Here is a 21,079-nt window from a genome sequence, read left to right as displayed (position 1 = left end):
TCACCGCGAAATAGAGGCATGCAAACATTTGCCGGAGTAGTGGCCATTCAGAAGGAACCGATATCCAAGTATTTTTGCCCGGTTCAAACCATTACCCTGGTGGAAAGACCTTGGATGGCCCTCCACACATCCTTTTGTTCTTCAGAAAGCCGCCCCCTACTCTATAAAATGCCCACCTGATCTACCTAGCTCGGATATATCTGAAAGGAGCTGGGAGGCGACGGCGATCAGCATTGGTAAGAAAAGAAACGATGACAAATTGGAAGGGGGAGAGGCTCCTAGTGTTAATGACTGGATACAAGACATGCAGGATCCGGCAACCCTAGACACACCATTCGACGCCTTTTCTGCTTACCAGGAGTCTTTGGGGTGATGCTTTGCACTATGCATCGGTGTAGCCCCCCCCAGAAATAGGCTACCTTGAGAAAGCTTCCAATGGCAAACGACCTAAGCAACTGAACTAACATGACAGCTTGTTTCCCAATACTTTGGTTTGACTTGTCTGGTTATTGAAGGTCGATGTATACTTTTTTGGGTAAAGTAATCCAAAACTGAAGAGCAGCAGGACTGGACTCTAAGCCCGAAAGATGTTCTCTGCCTGCTGGCTGCGCTCTCCCAGAATGCAATGCCCAGTCCTCCAGCTGTAGTGGTTGCAACATGTGGACCTAAACAAAGCTGAAACTTCCAGAGCACCGACGATGTATTAAACTAAGAAGTACATCAAAATGCTTAGTTACTTCTAAATGAGCATCTATTACATTTGCATTCTGGGACTTGTAGTCCCGTTTTAGAATGGCAAAATCCAGGACTAGAATGTACATTTAAAAGCAGGACTGCAGTAGCGTCTCCCGAGCTCAAACTGTTGTCACAAACTTAGCGGGTGAGAGTTCAAGCACCGTGTACCCAGGAGCCATTGGTCCTCATTGGAACGGTTGAACATTTTAGAGGGTCACATCCTGGGGACCGCAGTTTATTTTGTCAACAACAAGAACGATAAAGCTTAGATCGGGGCCGGACTATTCAAACAAGAGGTCTTTACCCAGGAACACAGCCTTGTTAGAGTGTGTGCGCTGCAATTTCCCACAATCAACAACACACCGCCATTTTCCAAAACACTGCACTTATCACATGTTCCAGGTTACTTCGGTTTACACTAAGCTCACGCTACATTTTTAAAAGTCGACATACTTCAGTTGAGGTCCCTTTTCCGCTGTACATAATGCCGCACACACTGTGGCCTGCACTGCAAGTGTGTACATTTTGAAAATTCCACAATGCCCCAGTGAGGGTCACTTGACTTCTCAGCCGTGCATGGTGTCACTGCACACCTTACACACGTCGATAGTGAACACCACGCGCACAACGCAGCCTGCACGTGTTCACAATGGTGCACTTCAGACACGTGTTGTGGGTGCATTCGCTATGCACACTTACATTTTACTAAAGACCCCTGTGCCTCAAATGACACACATTTCAAATGATATGTGTGTAATAAATGCCGCATCTGTCACACAGCTAGTAGGCATTGCAGTGGTCCTGAATAACCCACTTGCCACTCCTGTTTATGCCACCACCTACAACGAACCGTCTCGGTGTTACATAAGGTAATGCTCAGGTCACAGATCCAATTTTGGTTCGATTATGCTTACATATAGTTTGTAGTATTTACGCCACCCGCCCCACCCCACAACCGACTGCTGCTGGTAGCACCAGATAGCCAGAACCCCGGGTATGTCGTCCAGAAAGAGCGGCAAAGTGCCGACTCACCTTCCCTCATGGAGGCGGCAAGCCTAGCCCAGTGACTAACACTGAGCATGGAGCCGGGGCGTGTCGTCTATAATGAGCGGCAAAGTGCCCCAGCCTTCTATGCCCCATGTGCCATGTAAAGCCAAAGGTGTTTTGCTCCCCCAACCTTGCATGGCCCATTGGGGGTGCAGCCTGGGGCACTGAAGATCCAAATGAGTGTAGGGGGCGAACCGGGCCTCCCTGCCCCTCCCTCAAGGTTTCATGATGCGACGATATGGTGGCAATGCAGCTCAACCACACATATCGGAGACCAGGTAGCTCTCTCCGATTCCTCGTTCCTATTTGCACGGTGTGAGGAAGAAGGGGGGGAGTGGGGACCACTTTATCACAGTGTCTGGGGGTGTCGGGAATCCTGAGCTGGAGCAGGTAAGAAAATACTCTTAGTATATCTGTTTATGCATGCAAGCGAGCAAGGGAGGGGGTGTGTGTGTGTGTGTGTGTGTGTGCGCGCGCGCGCTCTTACAGTGAGCATAGAATTCACAGGAACACTTTTTTTCAAATAATGTGTTAAAAATTGTACTTTTTACGGGACACTTTCTGTGAAAAAAAATGAGTAAAAAGCCACAGTTTACAATCGGGGTTGTAGAGGTAACACAATGGATGCCAAGTCACCAACAGTGCACGGGAGAATGTTCATGATATCTTTGTCAACAATACATAAAAATAGGAACAAAACACACACAAAAAACCCGCACATTTTCATGCTGGCTGATTTAGTCGATGAAAGCCACGGGGCTTGTTGAGAGAGTGAAAATGGGACCAAAATAGGTGACGCCATCCAAATTAGGGCGAGTTATGTTCTGTGCAAAAAACAAGTGGGTTTTACAGTATCTAGGCAAGCGTTGTTCATTTACTTAGGTAAATAACACATTCATGAATCTTATGTAACGCCAATTACCGGAGACCAGAGTCTAAGCGCGGATTCGAACCTGTGGTCTGCGTTGGTTTACTCCCAAGACACACCCGTTGCCCCTGTGCTATCAGATCACTCCCGCCCCTGTATGGCTGAACTGTGACTTCTAGGCCATGTACTGATTTCAAAGTGATGTTGATTTATACCGCCCAGGTGCCCTTAATGCCCGACAGAAATGACACCCTACTCTATAACTGCACCCTTACAGCGGGTAGAGTAACTCTCACACTCTCCTCTATAAGAGCACCCTTATGGAGGGCAGAGCACCCCTTTGCAAACTACTTTACAGAAGCAGCCCAAGTGCACAGAGCACCCCAGATTCCTCTAGACCAGCGTCCTTCCTGGGGGCAGAGTCTCTCCCACGACCTCATCTACAACAGCGGCCTTGCCGAGGGCAGAGCACTGCAGCCCCCATAACGAGGGCGCCCGCCCAGTGCCCTTAGACAGGTGGACACGCCCTTTAGAGCCTCCTCTATAACTACACTCTTACAGCGGGCAGAGCACCCCAACTTTTCTAAACCAGTACCCCTACAGAGGGAAGAGCGCCCCTCGCAACCTCCTCTCTACCAGTACCCTTACAGTGAGCAGAACACCCCAATGCCCTATCCTCTATAGCACCTACACATCCTCCTCCGTGACAGTCTGCTTACAACGGGAAGCACACCCCAACTCCCTCTATAACTGCATCCGTACAGAGGGTAGAGCCTCCCCCATCTACAAAAGGGCATTGAGCACAACCTTCCCTATGACAGCACAGGCAGATCACCCCAACTCCCTCTATGAAAGCACCCCAGCAGATGGCAGACCGCCTCTTTACAAAAGCAATCCAGTTGGGGGAGCCGAGGAGAGGGGGGCGGGGGCTTTCCAAACGTTCATAGGGGTATCCGTTCAGCAGAAAGTTCCTCCCTCCATTAACACCTCTACCCAGCAGCGCCCAGTTAGCTGGCACAGCCCCCCCATCCCCCAACTTTCACCGTTGTGCGTCAAACACCACCCTCCACCACCCCCCCCCACCAGCCTCTTGTGGCACCTCCCTTCGGTCACCTCAGAGAGAGAGAGGGAGAAAGAGGACGGGAGCGAAACCTCTCCAACTACACTGTTTATAACAGTAGGAGTAGCCCCCTCACCCCCCCTACAGATCTGTCTCTGATGGTTCTTATGCAGCAGAATGCCCCCCACCGTCTGTACACCCTCGGTGCGTCATTGCAGGGCACACCTGGGGGGTGGACGGATTCCCCCAGTCTGTTTTTAGAGGGGGGCGCAGTCCTCCGTAAGGTAGCCGAGGAAGGAGGGGGACAGTATCCCATTTAGACGAGCTCTGCCTGTAGGAGCGAAGGAATATAGCAGTCCACTGCTGGGCTGCAAATATGTATTAAATTGCTGCATAAATGCTGTGGTTTCACCCGTTAAAGGTGTACCCCATTACGCCATTTAAGGGGAGAAGGGGTTGCAGGGGTATCCCCCCCCCCCCGCTCATCTTAAATGGTATAATGGGTCCGGGGTTGTGGGGGGTGTCAGGAGGATAGCTCAGCAGCAACGTGCTCGCCTTGGAAGCAAGACAACAAGCAAGACAGGTTCGATCCCTGGGTCCACGCTTAGAAACCTCTGGTTATTTAAAGCAACTAAGACAAACAGCTACGCAACTAAAAAACAAATTCTTGTAACAGCGCCTCGATGCCCACGGGCTGTGTGAGCGCTTTAAAAATGCAAATAAATAAAATAAATCCTTTACATGGATTGCGGTGTGTCCACAGCCATTTTTGCCGCGATTTTAACACATGGAACCGCTTTAAGCTGCCTTTGTTTTCTGTGCAGCGTGCACTCAAAAGCAAAACCCCCACACTGCTAAAAACGGGCTGGTCAATAATTAACTGCAAAAAACACAAAATTGAAGAAAAAAAAAGAAATGCGCTGTTTCAAAGCGGTCAATTCCGTTTGCATGATGTCTTGCTAGAAATGCAAAAACGTACTTATGCTGCAGAAATGCAGACAGATTCCCCCTCCCCACCCCATACATGCAGCGAGCTGTGCAACTGACACTGTGTCAAGGAACGCCTGACACCAGGGTCCCTCACCAGGGCTCCTCTGCAGGGAGTCCTGGAGTCTTTGTGATCACGGGAGTTTACTGAGATCTCAAGTTGACCCTCGTCAGGTGGAAGTCCTCTCGCCAGTCTTGTTTGTGGGGCTCACATGACTTTGCATTATGGTACCTGCAGGCCATTATGGTGCTTATAGTCCCAAAGTTACATATGGTGAAATAACACTACAAGTGCACTGCAGAAACTCAAAATGACAGGAGCTAATGGAACACAACTCGCGGGCTGTATATCTAAATAAAACATGACATATCAAGGAAGGAGGTTAAGTGAGAAAAGCGGGCAGTAGTTTGTTAACATTGCTAGGTGTACTGGAGGTCTGCATTTCATCCTCAGCTCTGATGTGCCATGCAGATAACTACGGTTGCGTTATACCTCCCACTAAAAGGGTATGGCGTTTCCTTGCTACCGGCCCTCTGATGTCACTTCCTGGTAGCGGTGCACATTTAATATGCCCAGTCGCCCCCCCCTTCTATTATTTCAGACTTAGCCCCTGGTACACACTATATTCCAGATGTCTGAAACCAGTGGCTCGCCAGACGTTTGTTTTGCACTATATACAGTCCCCATGATCCCTCATCATGGACTATGCTGGGTAGGGCTGATGGGAGCTGTACTCCAAAACTCACATAAGCCTCCCGGGCATTGTTTAGGACCCGTGCGCGGGCACACACTATATTCCAGAGGTCTGCACCTGGGGCTCACCAGATGGTTTGGACTACAGTTCCCATCATCCCTCACCAATGAATTTGCTGGGTACGGCTTATAGGAGTTGTAGCCCAAAACATCTGGAGCGCCAAAGATTGCAAACATAATCCATTCCAGGGCTGGAAATCCAGTGCTGGTTTTAACTTTGCATGTTGGCACTTGCAGTCTTTTTTTTTCAATTGGGAACTCGGCCCAAGAATGCAAAGTTAAAATCAGGCCTGGACACCCATCTCCCGATTGAAAAGGGCATGTTGCTGGTATCATGAATCGTACCAGTGGCACAAAACCAGTGAGCAGATCAGGGCTCTAGCGCCCCCCCCCCACGCCCCTCGAAGTGTAGGGCTTTGCTGACTTGACCTGGCTGACCTAGGGAACCGTGGCCGACAAAATAGGACACTGGCACTCAACGGTGCCTATGGCTTCAATGTAAACAAAGGCCCTGCAATTCTAATAACATAGCATTTCACCGTTAGCACCTACATTCTTATGCATACGTGTTTAGGCAGTTGTAATCGTGATGTGGGGTTAGTACTTGCATGCCAGGGGAGTGATTAGAAGGATAGTGGGGACAGGAGACTCATTCTCACAGCAGTGCTTAAGTGCAGCAGTGCTTAAGTGGGATGTTTCCGAAATAGTGAGAGTTAACTGCTTGTAACATTGAAGAGTCACCAGCATAGTCTCATTAGAATGTATAATAAGTTAAATGCGCACACAAATTTGCCCCTCCCCCACAGTCTCTGAAGTTAGACCCCTCCCCCCGGAAATGTTAGCCTAGGCACACGCCCAAAGCTCAAGTCGAGGGTACAGCGGGTGGCCAGAGTCCACCCACTTTTTTCAGAGGGTGGCCTAAGCCCCCCCTCTATCCCCCAGCTAAAATGAGAAATATTGAATGTCCTCCTTGAATTTAGGTCATGAGGTTTGCAGGCTGGGCACTTTACCACTGCACTATATCACCTGATGAAAAATAACGGTGACAGGTCCCATTTCGGTACTGCATGTTCCAAGGAACACATTTGCATTGATTCTTGGACTTTAAAACGTGCGCACCGTTTAACGTTTTCAAAAACACTATTGGAAGAAAATATCCTCTCTTGGTTGTGTGGATTTTTATGAAAGGCAAATATCATTCGTCCTGTGCAATTTGGGTGGTTATTCAAAGCCAATGTAATGCAATGTGCATCTTTCACCTTGATGTGCTAATTTGTGGCGATGTCACATCCCATTGCGTTTGTTGATGAGTCCCCCCACTTCAATGTTTAGGACTTGACCCCTTCACACACCCTTTTATACTGATTGTCTCCTCCTTCCTTTCACAAACGGGCTCTTCCAACAGGAAAAGAACACTGCCCTCAAGTTACACACCTCTCCGCCCCTCGCATTCCCTGCACAGTAACAACCTCAGCCAGCGTAACACTTCTCCTGTCACCTACATAGGTGGCCGACCCCAAGCCTGCCCTCCAGGCACCCCTAAAGAGCAGCACCCTTGCAGCAGGCGCTGCCCCTCCCCCTCCGCCTGCAAGGGCCAGCGCCGTGCACGCGTTTCCTGCTTCGATCCCGCTCTGTCACTAGGGACAGAGCACAGGAAGCGCATGTCTGGCGCCGGCAGAGCCAAGTAGGTGCTGCAGCTCCCAGGCTCTGCCTGAGGCCCGCGAAATGGGGGACGGGGAGAAAAAAAAAACCAGTGGCATCTCAAGTTCCTTTAACCAAAGCCAGGCGGAAACCGGTGAAAACGGAGCCTGTGCCACAGAGCGCAAGCCACCAACCCCCCCCCCCCCCACTGGCCAGGCCCGACGAAAAGTACAGCAACACCCAGGCTGGGGGCCACGCAGCCTCAGGGCCACGAAACAGGCCTACACGCCAAGTAGGCGGTGCCTACCACAGCAACAAAAACAAAATAACTCCCTACCCCTGCTACAGCTCTGCATTTTCTCAGACACTGCCCCAACTGCTGATTATTTTAGCATGAGTCACGTGACGCTTTTAAGAACTGTGAGCGCCGCGCGATGTTATACTGAGTCACTAGGCGGCATAACCGCCGCTGTCAGTTATACAATTTGCAGCTCAACAGTGTCTGGTCATGTCCCCCACCCCCCTACACACATTTATCACACAGCTGTGGAAAAAGATGCAACCAATTCAATTTCACATTTTTGTGCCGCCATATCCTACAAAAGGTGGCCCCTATGGGCAACAAAGCCAGGCTAGCTCCAATCTTCACAAGGATGGCCGACCTTCACAGAGAACCGGGCATCGAGATGCTGGACGAACATCTATCCAAGCTGAGTAAGAACTTCTGCCAAGGACTGGATCAGAACCCGAACCCTCTGATCAGAAGACTCACTGCCACCACTGCAAACCTCTTCACCTTCTGCCCATCACTGCGAAGACCCTGTGAAACCAGCCCCACTGTGACAAGTCCACACGGACCAAGAAGAAACCCAACCCACGACTACACACTCAACCCGAGAAGATGGAGTAATGAGGCTCAAGCCTCGGCATCCAAAAATCACCGCTGATGGATAATATCTATCAGCAAGAAGAAGAAAGAGACAACAAAGGGGACAATTCAGAATTCTGTAGCGGTAACCTGGATACCTTCACTAAACTCGGCAACAAGCAGTGGGGAATTACGCGCAGCAGCACCGCCAGCATTGGCCCTCTAGTGCTGCACGAGCCTCCATGCAATCTTCCACATGCGTAAATCAGAGAGGCAAACCCAAGCATTAGGCATAATGCCATGCATTTACGCCACGTTTTTTGAAACAGCATCTTAGCCGACTACCATTTATGCTTTCCAGGCAGCCCTTTACAATGGATTCCTGCGGAATCAGCCTGCTTTTAGCAAGTCATTGTAGTTTGTCATTTATGCATGGGCGTAATTTTAGGAGGGGCAAGGGTGTTTGTCCCCCCCTCCAACTTTCCTGGCACACCATTTTGTCCCCATTAATTGGGCAGGGGCACCTTTCCTTTAAATGGCATGTCCCCCCAAACATTTTAAGCAAAGTTACTCAACTGCATTTATTTATCACCTGTATCCCATTAATATGGCCTCAGGGCGATTGTGGTGGGAACGCCGTAGGGGCACCAAAGTCCAAGGTATGGGAAAATTGTCAGAAGGATAAAAGTAGGTGTGTTAGGAAAGATTTCGTTATTGTAGGGAACTTTCCTTCCATGTGGCAACCCCTAAACTTTTTGCTATTGTTTTCAACCTGTTTTCTTGACTTTGCCAGAGAAGTGCAGCCTTCTGCTGTACTCCTCTGGGCTTTCGCTCCTTTCTTACGGGGAAACTGACATGCCCTTAAGACAGTCAGTACCGGGGAACGCTGTTTCCCGTAGTTTCTTTTATCGTGTCGCCATTTTAGTGCAACACGACACAAGAGGGCACTGTAAGCTAAGTTACAGCTCTCTTGGGTCTCTAGCCTTCTACAGACCCTAGACACTCTTATAGGATGGTTTTTGGATCGGTGCAAGTCATTCAGGGACTGGGCTGGTGGCAGCGATCATTTGGTTTATTTTGAGCTCCTTTTGCCGTTCTGAGCACCTTTTTGCCGCGAACACAAAAGGGTGGCCCGGCTACCCAAAATGGCCGGACCACGAGGCTCCTTTGTCTCGTCCACTGTCCGTCTTGCTCCCTTTACCTTCCCCCGGGTCAGGCGACCCGGGGCCTTCCTTATTTGGGCATGTAGTTTCCCGCGAAACACGGTTGCTTTCGCGGGCTTCTACATGTCGTTTGAGTGCCCCCAGGATGTGGGCTGGGCTGTCTGGTCCCAATACACATCCTGGGTGCCAGAGAGTCTAGGGTGGTGTGAATGCCTGGGACCACTGTGGTCCGTGATTGGTCCACGTATGGTATGTGTGTTGATGAGCGGATCTCCCATTGGCTCCCCTCCGTTTTGGCGCGAAGGGAACCGTGGATAAGAGGGAGCTGGAAACACCACTACCATGTCGATCTCCTGAGTTCTTACGAACCCAGGGATACAGGAGCCAAGTATCCTGCGAACACGAGGCTGGACCGAGGAATCGCTGGTGACCCCCTGAAGAACTTCTGCTCCTCATTGCTGTCGTCCGGTGAAGCCCTTTCCACCTAAGATCGAACAAGAAGGCCTGTACTGGCGCTTCGACCTATTGGAATAGCAGGACCAGCTATTCCCGGCACCTTCATCAACTCCTGCCGTAAGCCTTCGGAAGTGTCTCTGGGCCATCCAGTTGACTGACCAGCTTACTAAGGAGTCCTGCTCTGTAATCGCCGACAGGTTGGGTGGTATTCTGAGTCCGGGGCATGCTCACACGCTTCGTTTGCTTAGCAGTCCTAAGCTAGAGGTGAGCAGTGCTCGTTTGGCTTGAATACACCCGGCCGTTCCGTTGCCCTGCTGTGGCGACAAAACTGTGCTTGTTTCTTCGATCGGGACGTCTTTTTACTCTGCACGACGACGAGACGTTCCCTGCTCTTCAGAACCTGCCAGAAGCTGCATCTATCGAGGAGGAGCTCGGGCCTGCTTGCTTCGGGGACCGGTGAGTAGATTAGCTAGGATCTGGTCGCCCTCCTGCAGTGCCTCTTGCTTTTCCCCGCTGTAAATACAGCACCCCTTGTCCGTACTCGCGCCCTGCTTCTGCCTCACAGTGGAGGCTGCGCTAGAGTCGCGGACCGTGTTCTCCTTCATTAGAGCTCCCTACAGAGCTGTTCAACGTCCTCCGAAGAGCTTCACCTTCTGCCCATTGGCACCGGCGTGTGCAGGTACTTTTGAGCGCTAGGCTCCACTCTTCGTAGGGATTGGACTACCATCTAGTTAGGGGCCTCAGAAGGCGGACATATCACACGCATTGGTTCGCACTGCCTGTTTTCCTTCCCCTGCAGGTGGATAACATATTTCGTGCTGCTAATGCTGTGAAACTGTGTATTCTGTATATATATTGGGTGGATAGTGTATGTGTTGGTTTAATATCGTTGTATATTGCTGCTTTTACTGTAGTTATTAGTTTCAAGGCCTTATAATAAATGTGTATCTATTTTTGATATAAACAACTGTTTGGAGTAGTTTGTAAGCGCTCTTGCTTTGTGTGCTCATTGCGGGCTTTCAGTCACCCTCACCCCTCTTGAGACCTAGTCTTGACCGCCGCGATCGCTACCTTGATTGGTCTGGCTTGTCCAGAGGTTACCCTGTTCCAAGTAATTAGGTTGGCCTTCTGAACCTCTGCGCCACCAGGACAGAGTTCAGAAATCCGTCTTAACAAATTGGTGTACAGCGGTGGGATACGACTGAAGGTATCCAGTGTTGCGCACGAGCTAAGGCGTTTTCAGGTTATTCCAATCAGGACACGCAGTAAAGTATTGAATATAACGTTAAAAAGGCCATAGTCCTATCAACAGTATGGAAACGAATACTTTATTAACCTTAAATGCTTCGAAATCTGAAACATTGAAGAAGATGTGTGCGGAGAGAGGGGTTTCCTCTCAAGGCACTAAATTGGAAATGATCCAGAGAATCGTGGCGTGGCAAGAAGCGCAGCTTGACGCTATAACTTCCGAGGACAGTGCAGAAGGTGGTGGGGCTGCTCTCACTGGCAGAACCGACGGTTCTGCCGCTGCACTGATCCATCACGACCACGAGGACAGGGAGGATGTAATGTCTAACGTTTCCTCTGCCAGTGTTGATGGGGAGGCTATGCTTGAATTCAAGAAGCAAGAGCTGCGGTTTAGGCAGCAGGAGCTTGAATTCAGCATAGCCAAACTGAAAATCGACCAGGCAGAAAAACAAAAAGACAGGGATCACCAGTTGGAACTGGCCAAGCTTCAGTTCGCAAATGGGTCCAAGGGTCCTGGACATGGTTCTGGGGCTTCCTCTCATCCACGGTTTCCAAAAGATCTGCTCAGTGTGTATGAGGAACGAAATGACATTATGGACTGGTTAAATGCGTTTGAGTATGCATGCGAGGTTCAAGAGGTTGATAATGCGGATAAGATTGCATGGTTACTCAGCAGACTGCCCCATTCTGGTTGCAGTGCCATTATGGAAATGTCGAAGGCTGAGCGCGCTGATTTTGCAATGTTGAAGCAGACTCTCATTTTAAAGTTTGGGAAGACTCCGACCCAATATTTGAAAAGGTTTAGAGAGTATAAGAAAAAGGAAGGTGGTACTTGGGTGTCGTATGTAGCTGAGTCCCTGAAAAACTTGACTGGCTGGGTTGAAGGTTATAAGGTTTCTACCTTCGAAGGCATGATCCATCTGGTCATGCTGGAACACATTTTTGCTTCTTCTTCCCCGGAGCTTAAGCAGCATTTGGCCGATTCGAAGGAGATAGATCCTAAGAAGCTGGCCATTGCAGCAGATTTATGGGTGTCACATCGAGTGTCCCATAAGGACAAAACTCATCCTGGTAAGCAGGAGGAAGGGAAAAAGTCCAAAGATGTGGAGGGTGGGGAATCTGCTAAATCTTCTTCCCATAAGGGCCACAAAAAGAAAAATAAGGGTAAGCCATCCGAGAACTCACAGGGTAGTGGAGGTTCGCCTCCGAAACAGAACTCTGGTTATAATAAGCCTCCCTACGTAAACAGACCCAATGGGGCTTGTTTTTCTTGTGGAGCAACTGACCATGTGAAGGGGGATCCCCGTTGTAAGGTTAGACCTTTGGGGGTCCACTCCGCTAATCTGGCCTTCTCCTCCTACGAGGAAGAAGAGATTACAGGAGCATCCTTCTCCTCAGACTCATTTCCCAGCGGAATAGGGGCTGAGGTAGTTTTAGTGTCCCTGGGTTCCTGGGAGCCTAAAGTCGCAGAGGCGTATGCTAGGATTCCGGATAATACCAAGCACTACTTTAAAGACAGTGTGCTGATCAATGGAGTGGATACTCCAGCTCTTAGGGATAGTGGGTGCAGTCGAACTGTAGTGGATTCTACCTTGGTAGACTCAGAGGAAGTTGCCAGAGCTACTCTGATGCCCACTAAGTTGGCTGACGGCCCCCTCCGTATGTTTCCCGTGATCCCTGTTAATCTAACTTTAAATGGTACAGCAGTTAGGATTCCAGTGAGCATTCAGAGAAACGTCCCGGGAAAGGTCTTGTTGGGCAATGATCTCAGAGCTCTAGGGCTCGTAGGAGACACTGCCGAAAGACCCTACACACGGTCTCAAGCACGGGCAGCATTGGCCAAGTCCAATACGCCGCCCCAGCCGAAGGGGAAACCCAAGGCGAAAGGAGTCAACAAGTCCCGACGGGGGAAAGAGAATATTCCCCCGAACTCGCCTACCACTGCGGTGGAGGGAGTTGGTCAATCGCCCGAGCCTGACGAGGAGGTGGCGATGCCTGAAGTGTTCGACCCCAACGACCATCCTGAACTAAAAGACTTGTTAGTTGAAGGAGGTCCTGATAGGGACGACTTCAGTAAGGGCCAACGTGAGTGCCCATCTCTGGAAGGCCTAAGGAGACAGGCCTGCTCCCAGCTTGAGGGTGAACCTCCTGGGTTGCAAAGGATTTACCAGGAAGGTGGACTCCTTTATAGTGAGCCCACAGAGTCTACAGAAGGAGACCATAGGAGGTTGGTGGTTTCCCTTGCTGTTAGGCCCTTCCTCCTGCAGTTGGCGCATGTCGTTCACCTTGCTGGTCACCTTGGTATGAGGAGGACCAAGCAAAGGTTATCCATGCACTTCTACTGGCCCAAGATGGGGGTGCAAGTAGAAAGTCACTGCAGGAGTTGTGCCTCCTGCCAGTTGTCTGGTAAGGTTGGCGCGACAATCCAAGCTCCGTTGGTACCGCTCCCAGTTGTGGGGGTACCATTTGAAAGGGTAGGGATCGACATGGTTGGTCCCCTTGACCCGCAAACATCCTCAGGCAATAGGTTTATCCTGGTGCTGGTCGACCATGCAACCAGGTATCCTGAGGCCGTCCCATTTACAACTGTAACTGCCAAGCCAGTTGCAGAAGCTTTACTCGGCATGTTTACTAGGGTTGGCTTCCCTAAAGAAGTTGTGTCGGATCATGGCAGCAACTTTATGTCGAAGTATAGGCAGGCTATGTGGAAAGAATGTGGGGTCACCTACAGGTTCTCTTCTGCATACCGCCCCCAGACCGATGGTCTGGGGGGGCGTCTTAACAGGACGTTAAAAAGCATGATTGGGGCTCTGGAGGAGCCTCAGAGAAGAAAATGGGATCTTCTTGTTTCATGCTTACCGTTTGCCTACCGAGAGGTACCACAGGAGGGTGTTGGCTTCAGCCCCTTCGAACTTCTGTTCGGTCATCCCGTACGGGGACCCTTAGCCATTGTCAAGGAGGGATGGGAGATGCCCACTCCCCCTGTTACTACCAATGTAGTTGATTATGTGCTAGGGCTCAGAAAACGGATGGTACTTCTGATGGGCTTGGCTAGTGCTAAATTGAAGGCAGGGCAAGCGCTGGTGAAACATTGGTACGACCAGAAAGCTTCCCTCATCAACGTTACACATGGCCAGCAAGTCCTGATCGTGAATCCCATAAGGCCTCGAGCTTTACAGGACAAATGGTCAGGCCCTTACCCAGTGGTGGAGCCCCTGGGTGAGGTTAGCTATTCAGTGGACCTTGGAAGGCCTGGACAGGCTCTAAAAGTGTTTCCCGTGAATAGGCTGAAGGCTTTCGTCCCAAGCGGCGAAATCGCAGCACTGCTATTGGCTTCAGACGTTGAGGAAGAGGAGTCTGAACCTCTCCCTGACCTGTTCCAAAGCAGTCCTTCAGAAAGCTCTTTTGAGGGTGTCCGAGTGGCCCCTCACCAAAATGGACAAGGCTCAGTGGTTTGCCTTGGACATGAAGTAGGTGGAGGGAGGAGACAGCCTCTATCCAGTAAGGTACCAGCGGTACAAGACTGGCCTACCCCCACTACGCAAACCCAAGTGAGAGCCTTCTTAGGACTCACGGGTTATTACCGCAATTTTGTGGCAGACTATGGCACCATAGCTGCTCCTCTGACTGCCCTCACAACTCCGAAGAAACCCAAGAAGGTAACTTGGACTGACGAGTGTGAGAAGGCCTTCAATGGCTTGAAAGACTCCTTGTGCCAGGCCCCTGTGCTCAGGGCCCCTGATTATCAAAGACCTTTTATCGTGCAGACGGATGCCTCTGACACTGGGATAGGGGCTGTACTATCACAAGTAGATGAGAAGGGTAAGGAACACCCTATCGGTTTTATTAGTCGCCAGCTTAAGGACAGAGAGCTCAGATGGTCCACGGTAGAGAAAGAATGTTTCTCTGTTGTGTGGGCCCTAAGGAAGCTGCGGCCCTACCTCTATGGGACCCACTTCACTGTGCAGACTGACCATAAGCCGTTAAAGTGGCTAATGAACATGAAGGGGGAGAATCCAAAGTTGCTTAGGTGGTCCATAAGTCTACAAGGCTTCGACTTCACTATTGAGCATAGGCCAGGTGTCCAACATAGCAATGCTGATGGGTTGTCCAGAATGTTTTACCGACCTGAACAAGAGACTCATCCAGGGGTGGATTAGTTCCCCCTGTCCATAGTCTGGGAGGGGCGAGTGTTAGGAAAGATTTCGTTATTGTAGGGAACTTTCCTTCCATGTGGCAACCCCTAAACTTTTTGCTATTGTTTTCAACCTGTTTTCTTGACTTTGCCAGAGAAGTGCAGCCTTCTGCTGTACTCCTCTGGGCTTTCGCTCCTTTCTTACGGGGAAACTGACATGCCCTTAAGACAGTCAGTACCGGGGAACGCTGTTTCCCGTAGTTTCTTTTATCGTGTCGCCATTTTAGTGCAACACGACACAAGAGGGCACTGTAAGCTAAGTTACAGCTCTCTTGGGTCTCTAGCCTTCTACAGACCCTAGACACTCTTATAGGATGGTTTTTGGATCGGTGCAAGTCATTCAGGGACTGGGCTGGTGGCAGCGATCATTTGGTTTATTTTGAGCTCCTTTTGCCGTTCTGAGCACCTTTTTGCCGCGAACACAAAAGGGTGGCCCGGCTACCCAAAATGGCCGGACCACGAGGCTCCTTTGTCTCGTCCACTGTCCGTCTTGCTCCCTTTACCTTCCCCCGGGTCAGGCGACCCGGGGCCTTCCTTATTTGGGCATGTAGTTTCCCGCGAAACACGGTTGCTTTCGCGGGCTTCTACATGTCGTTTGAGTGCCCCCAGGATGTGGGCTGGGCTGTCTGGTCCCAATACACATCCTGGGTGCCAGAGAGTCTAGGGTGGTGTGAATGCCTGGGACCACTGTGGTCCGTGATTGGTCCACGTATGGTATGTGTGTTGATGAGCGGATCTCCCATTGGCTCCCCTCCGTTTTGGCGCGAAGGGAACCGTGGATAAGAGGGAGCTGGAAACACCACTACCATGTCGATCTCCTGAGTTCTTACGAACCCAGGGATACAGGAGCCAAGTATCCTGCGAACACGAGGCTGGACCGAGGAATCGCTGGTGACCCCCTGAAGAACTTCTGCTCCTCATTGCTGTCGTCCGGTGAAGCCCTTTCCACCTAAGATCGAACAAGAAGGCCTGTACTGGCGCTTCGACCTATTGGAATAGCAGGACCAGCTATTCCCGGCACCTTCATCAACTCCTGCCGTAAGCCTTCGGAAGTGTCTCTGGGCCATCCAGTTGACTGACCAGCTTACTAAGGAGTCCTGCTCTGTAATCGCCGACAGGTTGGGTGGTATTCTGAGTCCGGGGCATGCTCACACGCTTCGTTTGCTTAGCAGTCCTAAGCTAGAGGTGAGCAGTGCTCGTTTGGCTTGAATACACCCGGCCGTTCCGTTGCCCTGCTGTGGCGACAAAACTGTGCTTGTTTCTTCGATCGGGACGTCTTTTTACTCTGCACGACGACGAGACGTTCCCTGCTCTTCAGAACCTGCCAGAAGCTGCATCTATCGAGGAGGAGCTCGGGCCTGCTTGCTTCGGGGACCGGTGAGTAGATTAGCTAGGATCTGGTCGCCCTCCTGCAGTGCCTCTTGCTTTTCCCCGCTGTAAATACAGCACCCCTTGTCCGTACTCGCGCCCTGCTTCTGCCTCACAGTGGAGGCTGCGCTAGAGTCGCGGACCGTGTTCTCCTTCATTAGAGCTCCCTACAGAGCTGTTCAACGTCCTCCGAAGAGCTTCACCTTCTGCCCATTGGCACCGGCGTGTGCAGGTACTTTTGAGCGCTAGGCTCCACTCTTCGTAGGGATTGGACTACCATCTAGTTAGGGGCCTCAGAAGGCGGACATATCACACGCATTGGTTCGCACTGCCTGTTTTCCTTCCCCTGCAGGTGGATAACATATTTCGTGCTGCTAATGCTGTGAAACTGTGTATTCTGTATATATATTGGGTGGATAGTGTATGTGTTGGTTTAATATCGTTGTATATTGCTGCTTTTACTGTAGTTATTAGTTTCAAGGCCTTATAATAAATGTGTATCTATTTTTGATATAAACAACTGTTTGGAGTAGTTTGTAAGCGCTCTTGCTTTGTGTGCTCATTGCGGGCTTTCAGTCACCCTCACCCCTCTTGAGACCTAGTCTTGACCGCCGCGATCGCTACCTTGATTGGTCTGGCTTGTCCAGAGGTTACCCTGTTCCAAGTAATTAGGTTGGCCTTCTGAACCTCTGCGCCACCAGGACAGAGTTCAGAAATCCGTCTTAACAGTGGAGTCCAAAGGCATCCATTGGTTTTTTGCCAGAATGAAATTCTCATGCTGGAGTAAAACCAAGGTGGCAGGTGGATTGGAAATGTGGACACGTGTAATCCCTTCCAGCTCCTACTCTGCCTGCAAAAGCATGAGAAAAAAAAATGACATGGGGGGAGGGGGCGATGGGTGGCACTGGCATAACCCTCTTAAACCTTGTCCTTTCCTCACCATCCCCCATTCTCGGTCTTACAAAATGGCACCCTAAACACATTGGGGCTCATAGTCGAGTCCCCCCAAAGCATGCACAAAAAAGGTGCAAACATGTGGTGCAAAAGGTTACGCCATATACCACTTTTTTTTAATGCCAAGGGATTTTCTAGTTTTACAGGCAGAGTGGGGTTCACCGTTTCCATCTGCATTTTCGACTCCGCTTTAAAAAAACTGCCTGGCTTTACTCGAGCACGACCTATGCATGCTGGCGTAAAAACCCGGGGATTCCCACGGAATAGACTAAATGCTGTATGGGCTGTCAATAGCGAGCAGCATCTACCAGTGCAAAAGAAAAGCGTTCCGGCGATTTGGCCTATCTCAATACTTCACTTATGACTTACACATGTTGCACGTAACACTGGCATGCAGTTTCCATTTCGGAAAAAGGACAACCCCCACCCCACTGCTAAAAACATGTAGCGATACTATGTATGCTACTGGTCCATGCTATGGTGCAGATGTTGCAATTCGCAGGACCTCTTATTTCATCGGTTTAATACATCGACCCCATTTCCTTGGTCAATAATATTATATTTTTTAGAACACACCGCTTTAAACCGGAGTGTGCAGGCTCCCCACCCACTGAGCTATCTTGCCCACCAGCGTTCCTTCCGATTGCAAGATGTCTGCGCCTGATCGAAGGTGGTGCACACAACGGGGCTGAAATATACGCTGTGAAAGGTCGACAATACTCATATGTGGCTGAGAGAAGCCTATAGACCCCCTTCCTCTCAGCAGGCGCCAGCTTCAAGCAGACTATCCAGGGCAACTGGGTTGGCCGGGACATGTTCGCGGACAATAACGACACCCATTTCCTAGAAGTCTCAATCCATCAGCAGCCTGGATTGTGGGAAGACATTCTGTGGTTTTGGTGGGTTGGAAGATGGCACGGCGGTGAAAGGGGCGGGAGGGATGTGGTTAGAGAGTTAAAGGGCCGGGGATGGGAAGGGGGTTAAGACAGCGGTCTGGCGAGTCAGGAGATGACAGGATCAAAGGGTGTCAAATTGCCTGAATCAAGGGCAGCATGGTGGGGTTGGGGGGGGGGCATTTGTGGCATCAATGGATGGGACTGATGTGTGTTTGTGGGGGTGGGGGCGGTGGGATCAAAGGAAAGCAAATTAGAGAATTTGGCAATTCGGGCCAAAAAATAGAATTTGCAAAAGCAAAGATATAACGAATGCTAGTATTCGAGGGGTGCGTCACGGTGCACCAAATGCTGGAAACAAAAGATGGGCAGCGGGGACGTGGCCCCAAAGAATGAACAGCGAGATGGAGCCCCAAAGAATGCACAGCGGGAGGGTGGGCCCAAAGGCCCAAAAAAAAGGGGAAAGACTGGATCAAAGGCAAGTTGTTCTGTGGTAACTAAGTAAGCCTATTGTAACAGTGCCACGATGCCCCAGGCCCGCCTGTGCGCTTTATACATGTAAAAAAATAAATAAATAAACGTGGGGACTTTGGCAAGCCGAACCGGAGGAAGGGAAGGGGGCGGCTCAGATTAAACATCAGAAAGGCACAACGAATGCCAACATTGGACAGAGGGAGGGTCAAAGTGCACCAAATGGTGGCGCCATCATATGAACACTGGGGAGGCCAGCAGGAAGGTGCCCAGAGGGTGGGCAGCGGTCCAGTGTTTTCTAGTTAGGTTCGTGTTCCATAAATCACCCAGTATGAGGGGAGCCAAATGGTGGCCATTGGCAGTGGGGGGAGATGTTGCCCACTGGAGGGACCCAAAGCACCCCAAACACTTGTGTACGAGCGCGAAAGAAATAAAATATCAATCAATCAAAAAAAAAAACTCGGAGATCATCTGTTGCTCATCTGTGGCTTCAATGTATGGAGAAATGGAAGTTCTGGTGTAAGCCCCCCTGGGTCCCCATCCCTTACTCAAAATCTAGTGGGGTGAGGGCAGCTCAGGCGTGACCACTGATAAGGGTGGGCTGCATCCTGCTAAGCAATCGGTGGCTGCGATTTAAGGGTACAGCCGCGGGAATGTGGGTGGCGATTTAAGAAAGGGGTGTTTTTAATGTAGCTGGCAATTACGCCTCAGGGGGGCAGTGGGGGGGGCGGTAGTCTGTGGTGTGGTGGGTCCGCGGAAGGCAATGAGGTTAAACAGGAGAAGCACTCAAGTGAAACAATTGGTTCTCTGGGCGCTCGCCCGCCTAGTACACACCTGTGCATCCGGGCTCATCTGCAGCTCGAAGGACTCCTCCTCCTCTTCCTTCTCGCCATAGTCCCTCCGGAGCAGAGTGAAGCCATGCCTGCAGCACACCAGCCAACAGAGCCCCTGAAAAGGCATTCAAACCGCGCAGGGCCCGGGGCGGCGGGCGCCCCCTGCACCCCGACAAGGCCTCTCCGGGAGCTGGGCGGCTAACATCCGACTACAGCCGGGGGCGGGGCGCACGTAGGGAGCGGGGAAGAGAGCTTTGTCACTGAGGCCACTGCGGGAGTTCTTGGATCACTAGGGGGGGGTCGGTCAGAGACCACTGTTAGGATCAGCGAGGCCGCTTCATGGGAACAGCTGGAAGACAGAGCGGGGGAGCTGTTTCGATCTCGCGCAGTAGAACAGCTGGAAGAGGAATCCGAAACTAGTGCAGGAAATCGAGGAACAACCCGGCGCAGGAACAGCTCGAATCAGGGGAGCAAGGGAGACACTCAGTTCGGGGTCTGATTGAGTCTGGGGGTCGGCACTGTAGGAAGCAGCTGGGATCAAAGACGGGGCGGCCAAAGCAATACCTAAGGGCATCAGTGAAGGGAGAAATGTGCCAGCAGACACAGCGGATGAGGGTGGGAGATCACACTGCAGGAGCGGTCGCAGAGCAGGGAACAGGTAGAATCGTGGGGGGGGGGAGGGGGGGGGGGGGACGACCCACTGCAGCGAAAAGTTGGAAGAAAGGTGTCCGATGGTGATGTGGGCAGGGGTCCCAGCTGAACTGCGCACGCTGTTGGACTGTAGTTAATCCTGGTGAATGGCTGGCTCCCTTTTATACCAGGTGCTTGCTGGCTGCCAGCCTTAATCCAAGGTGCAGGGCCCCGTGCTATCTGCGTAAGGCACGGTCTCTTAGGTTTAGTGCTAGTTGCCGGTCTCCAAACCTATGGCCCGGTCTCTTTCTCGGGTGTCTTTCTTGATGCCGACAGACGGTCCGGTCTCTCTCGCTCAGGTGTACGGGCCCGGTGCTGGCAAGCGGTGTCTTTCTTTAGCGAGTGGTTCGATTATGTTGTATTGACCAGGATCTCTAGTCTCCAGTGTAAGGGCCGGTGGTTGGGTGCGGGTGCATGTAGCCCAAGGTCCGATGTTTCCCTTTGACCGGTTACAGCAGCACATGCATGGGTGCCTGGCCGGTGCCGATCTCTTGTGCACGGCTCTCCCGTCCTATCTGCAACCAACGCCAGACTTCCTGCTGCACGGGAGCGGGAGGAGGGCTGCAGCGAGACCCGCCTTCGGCACGCACACCCCCCCCCTGTGTGGCATGCGGCGCGGCCAACCCCGCCTCTCTCCAACCCGCCCCAGCTACAGAGTCTTGCTCAGGGAAGGGAGGCACATCTTAACCAATCATATGCTGGGGAGCTGGAGGAGTGACCAATCAGGAAGCGCAGAGGAGGCTTCATGCAAATAATCCTGGGCCCAGAAGCGGCCGCTTGTTGCATCATCATGTGTCCCTGGCAGAGTGTCAAGGGCTGGAGCCTGGAGGAGGGGAAATGGAGAGGTG

The 21,079-nt window shown here is 51.2% G+C and overlaps 1 protein-coding gene across 2 annotated transcripts in view; it reads right to left on the bottom strand.

Moving 5' to 3' along the window:
• The window catches only part of PLEKHH3 (pleckstrin homology, MyTH4 and FERM domain containing H3), a 315,427-nt gene extending 294,605 nt beyond the window's left edge, over positions 1-20,822 (bottom strand). For both annotated transcript variants that reach the window (XM_069634421.1, XM_069634422.1), the window contains exon 1: positions 19,543-20,822. In XM_069634421.1, coding sequence (XP_069490522.1) covers positions 19,543-19,668 — 126 coding nt within the window. In that variant the 5' untranslated portion in view covers positions 19,669-20,822. The remainder of the gene's footprint in view (positions 1-19,542) is intronic.
• Positions 20,823-21,079: the final 257 nt, after the last annotated feature.

The sequence above is a fragment of the Ambystoma mexicanum genome, chromosome 13 (assembly GCF_040938575.1).
Source record: "Ambystoma mexicanum isolate Mex_15411 chromosome 13, UKY_AmexF1_1, whole genome shotgun sequence".
Lineage (NCBI taxonomy): Eukaryota > Metazoa > Chordata > Amphibia > Caudata > Ambystomatidae > Ambystoma > Ambystoma mexicanum.
This window is presented reverse-complemented; position numbering and strand designations above follow the sequence as displayed.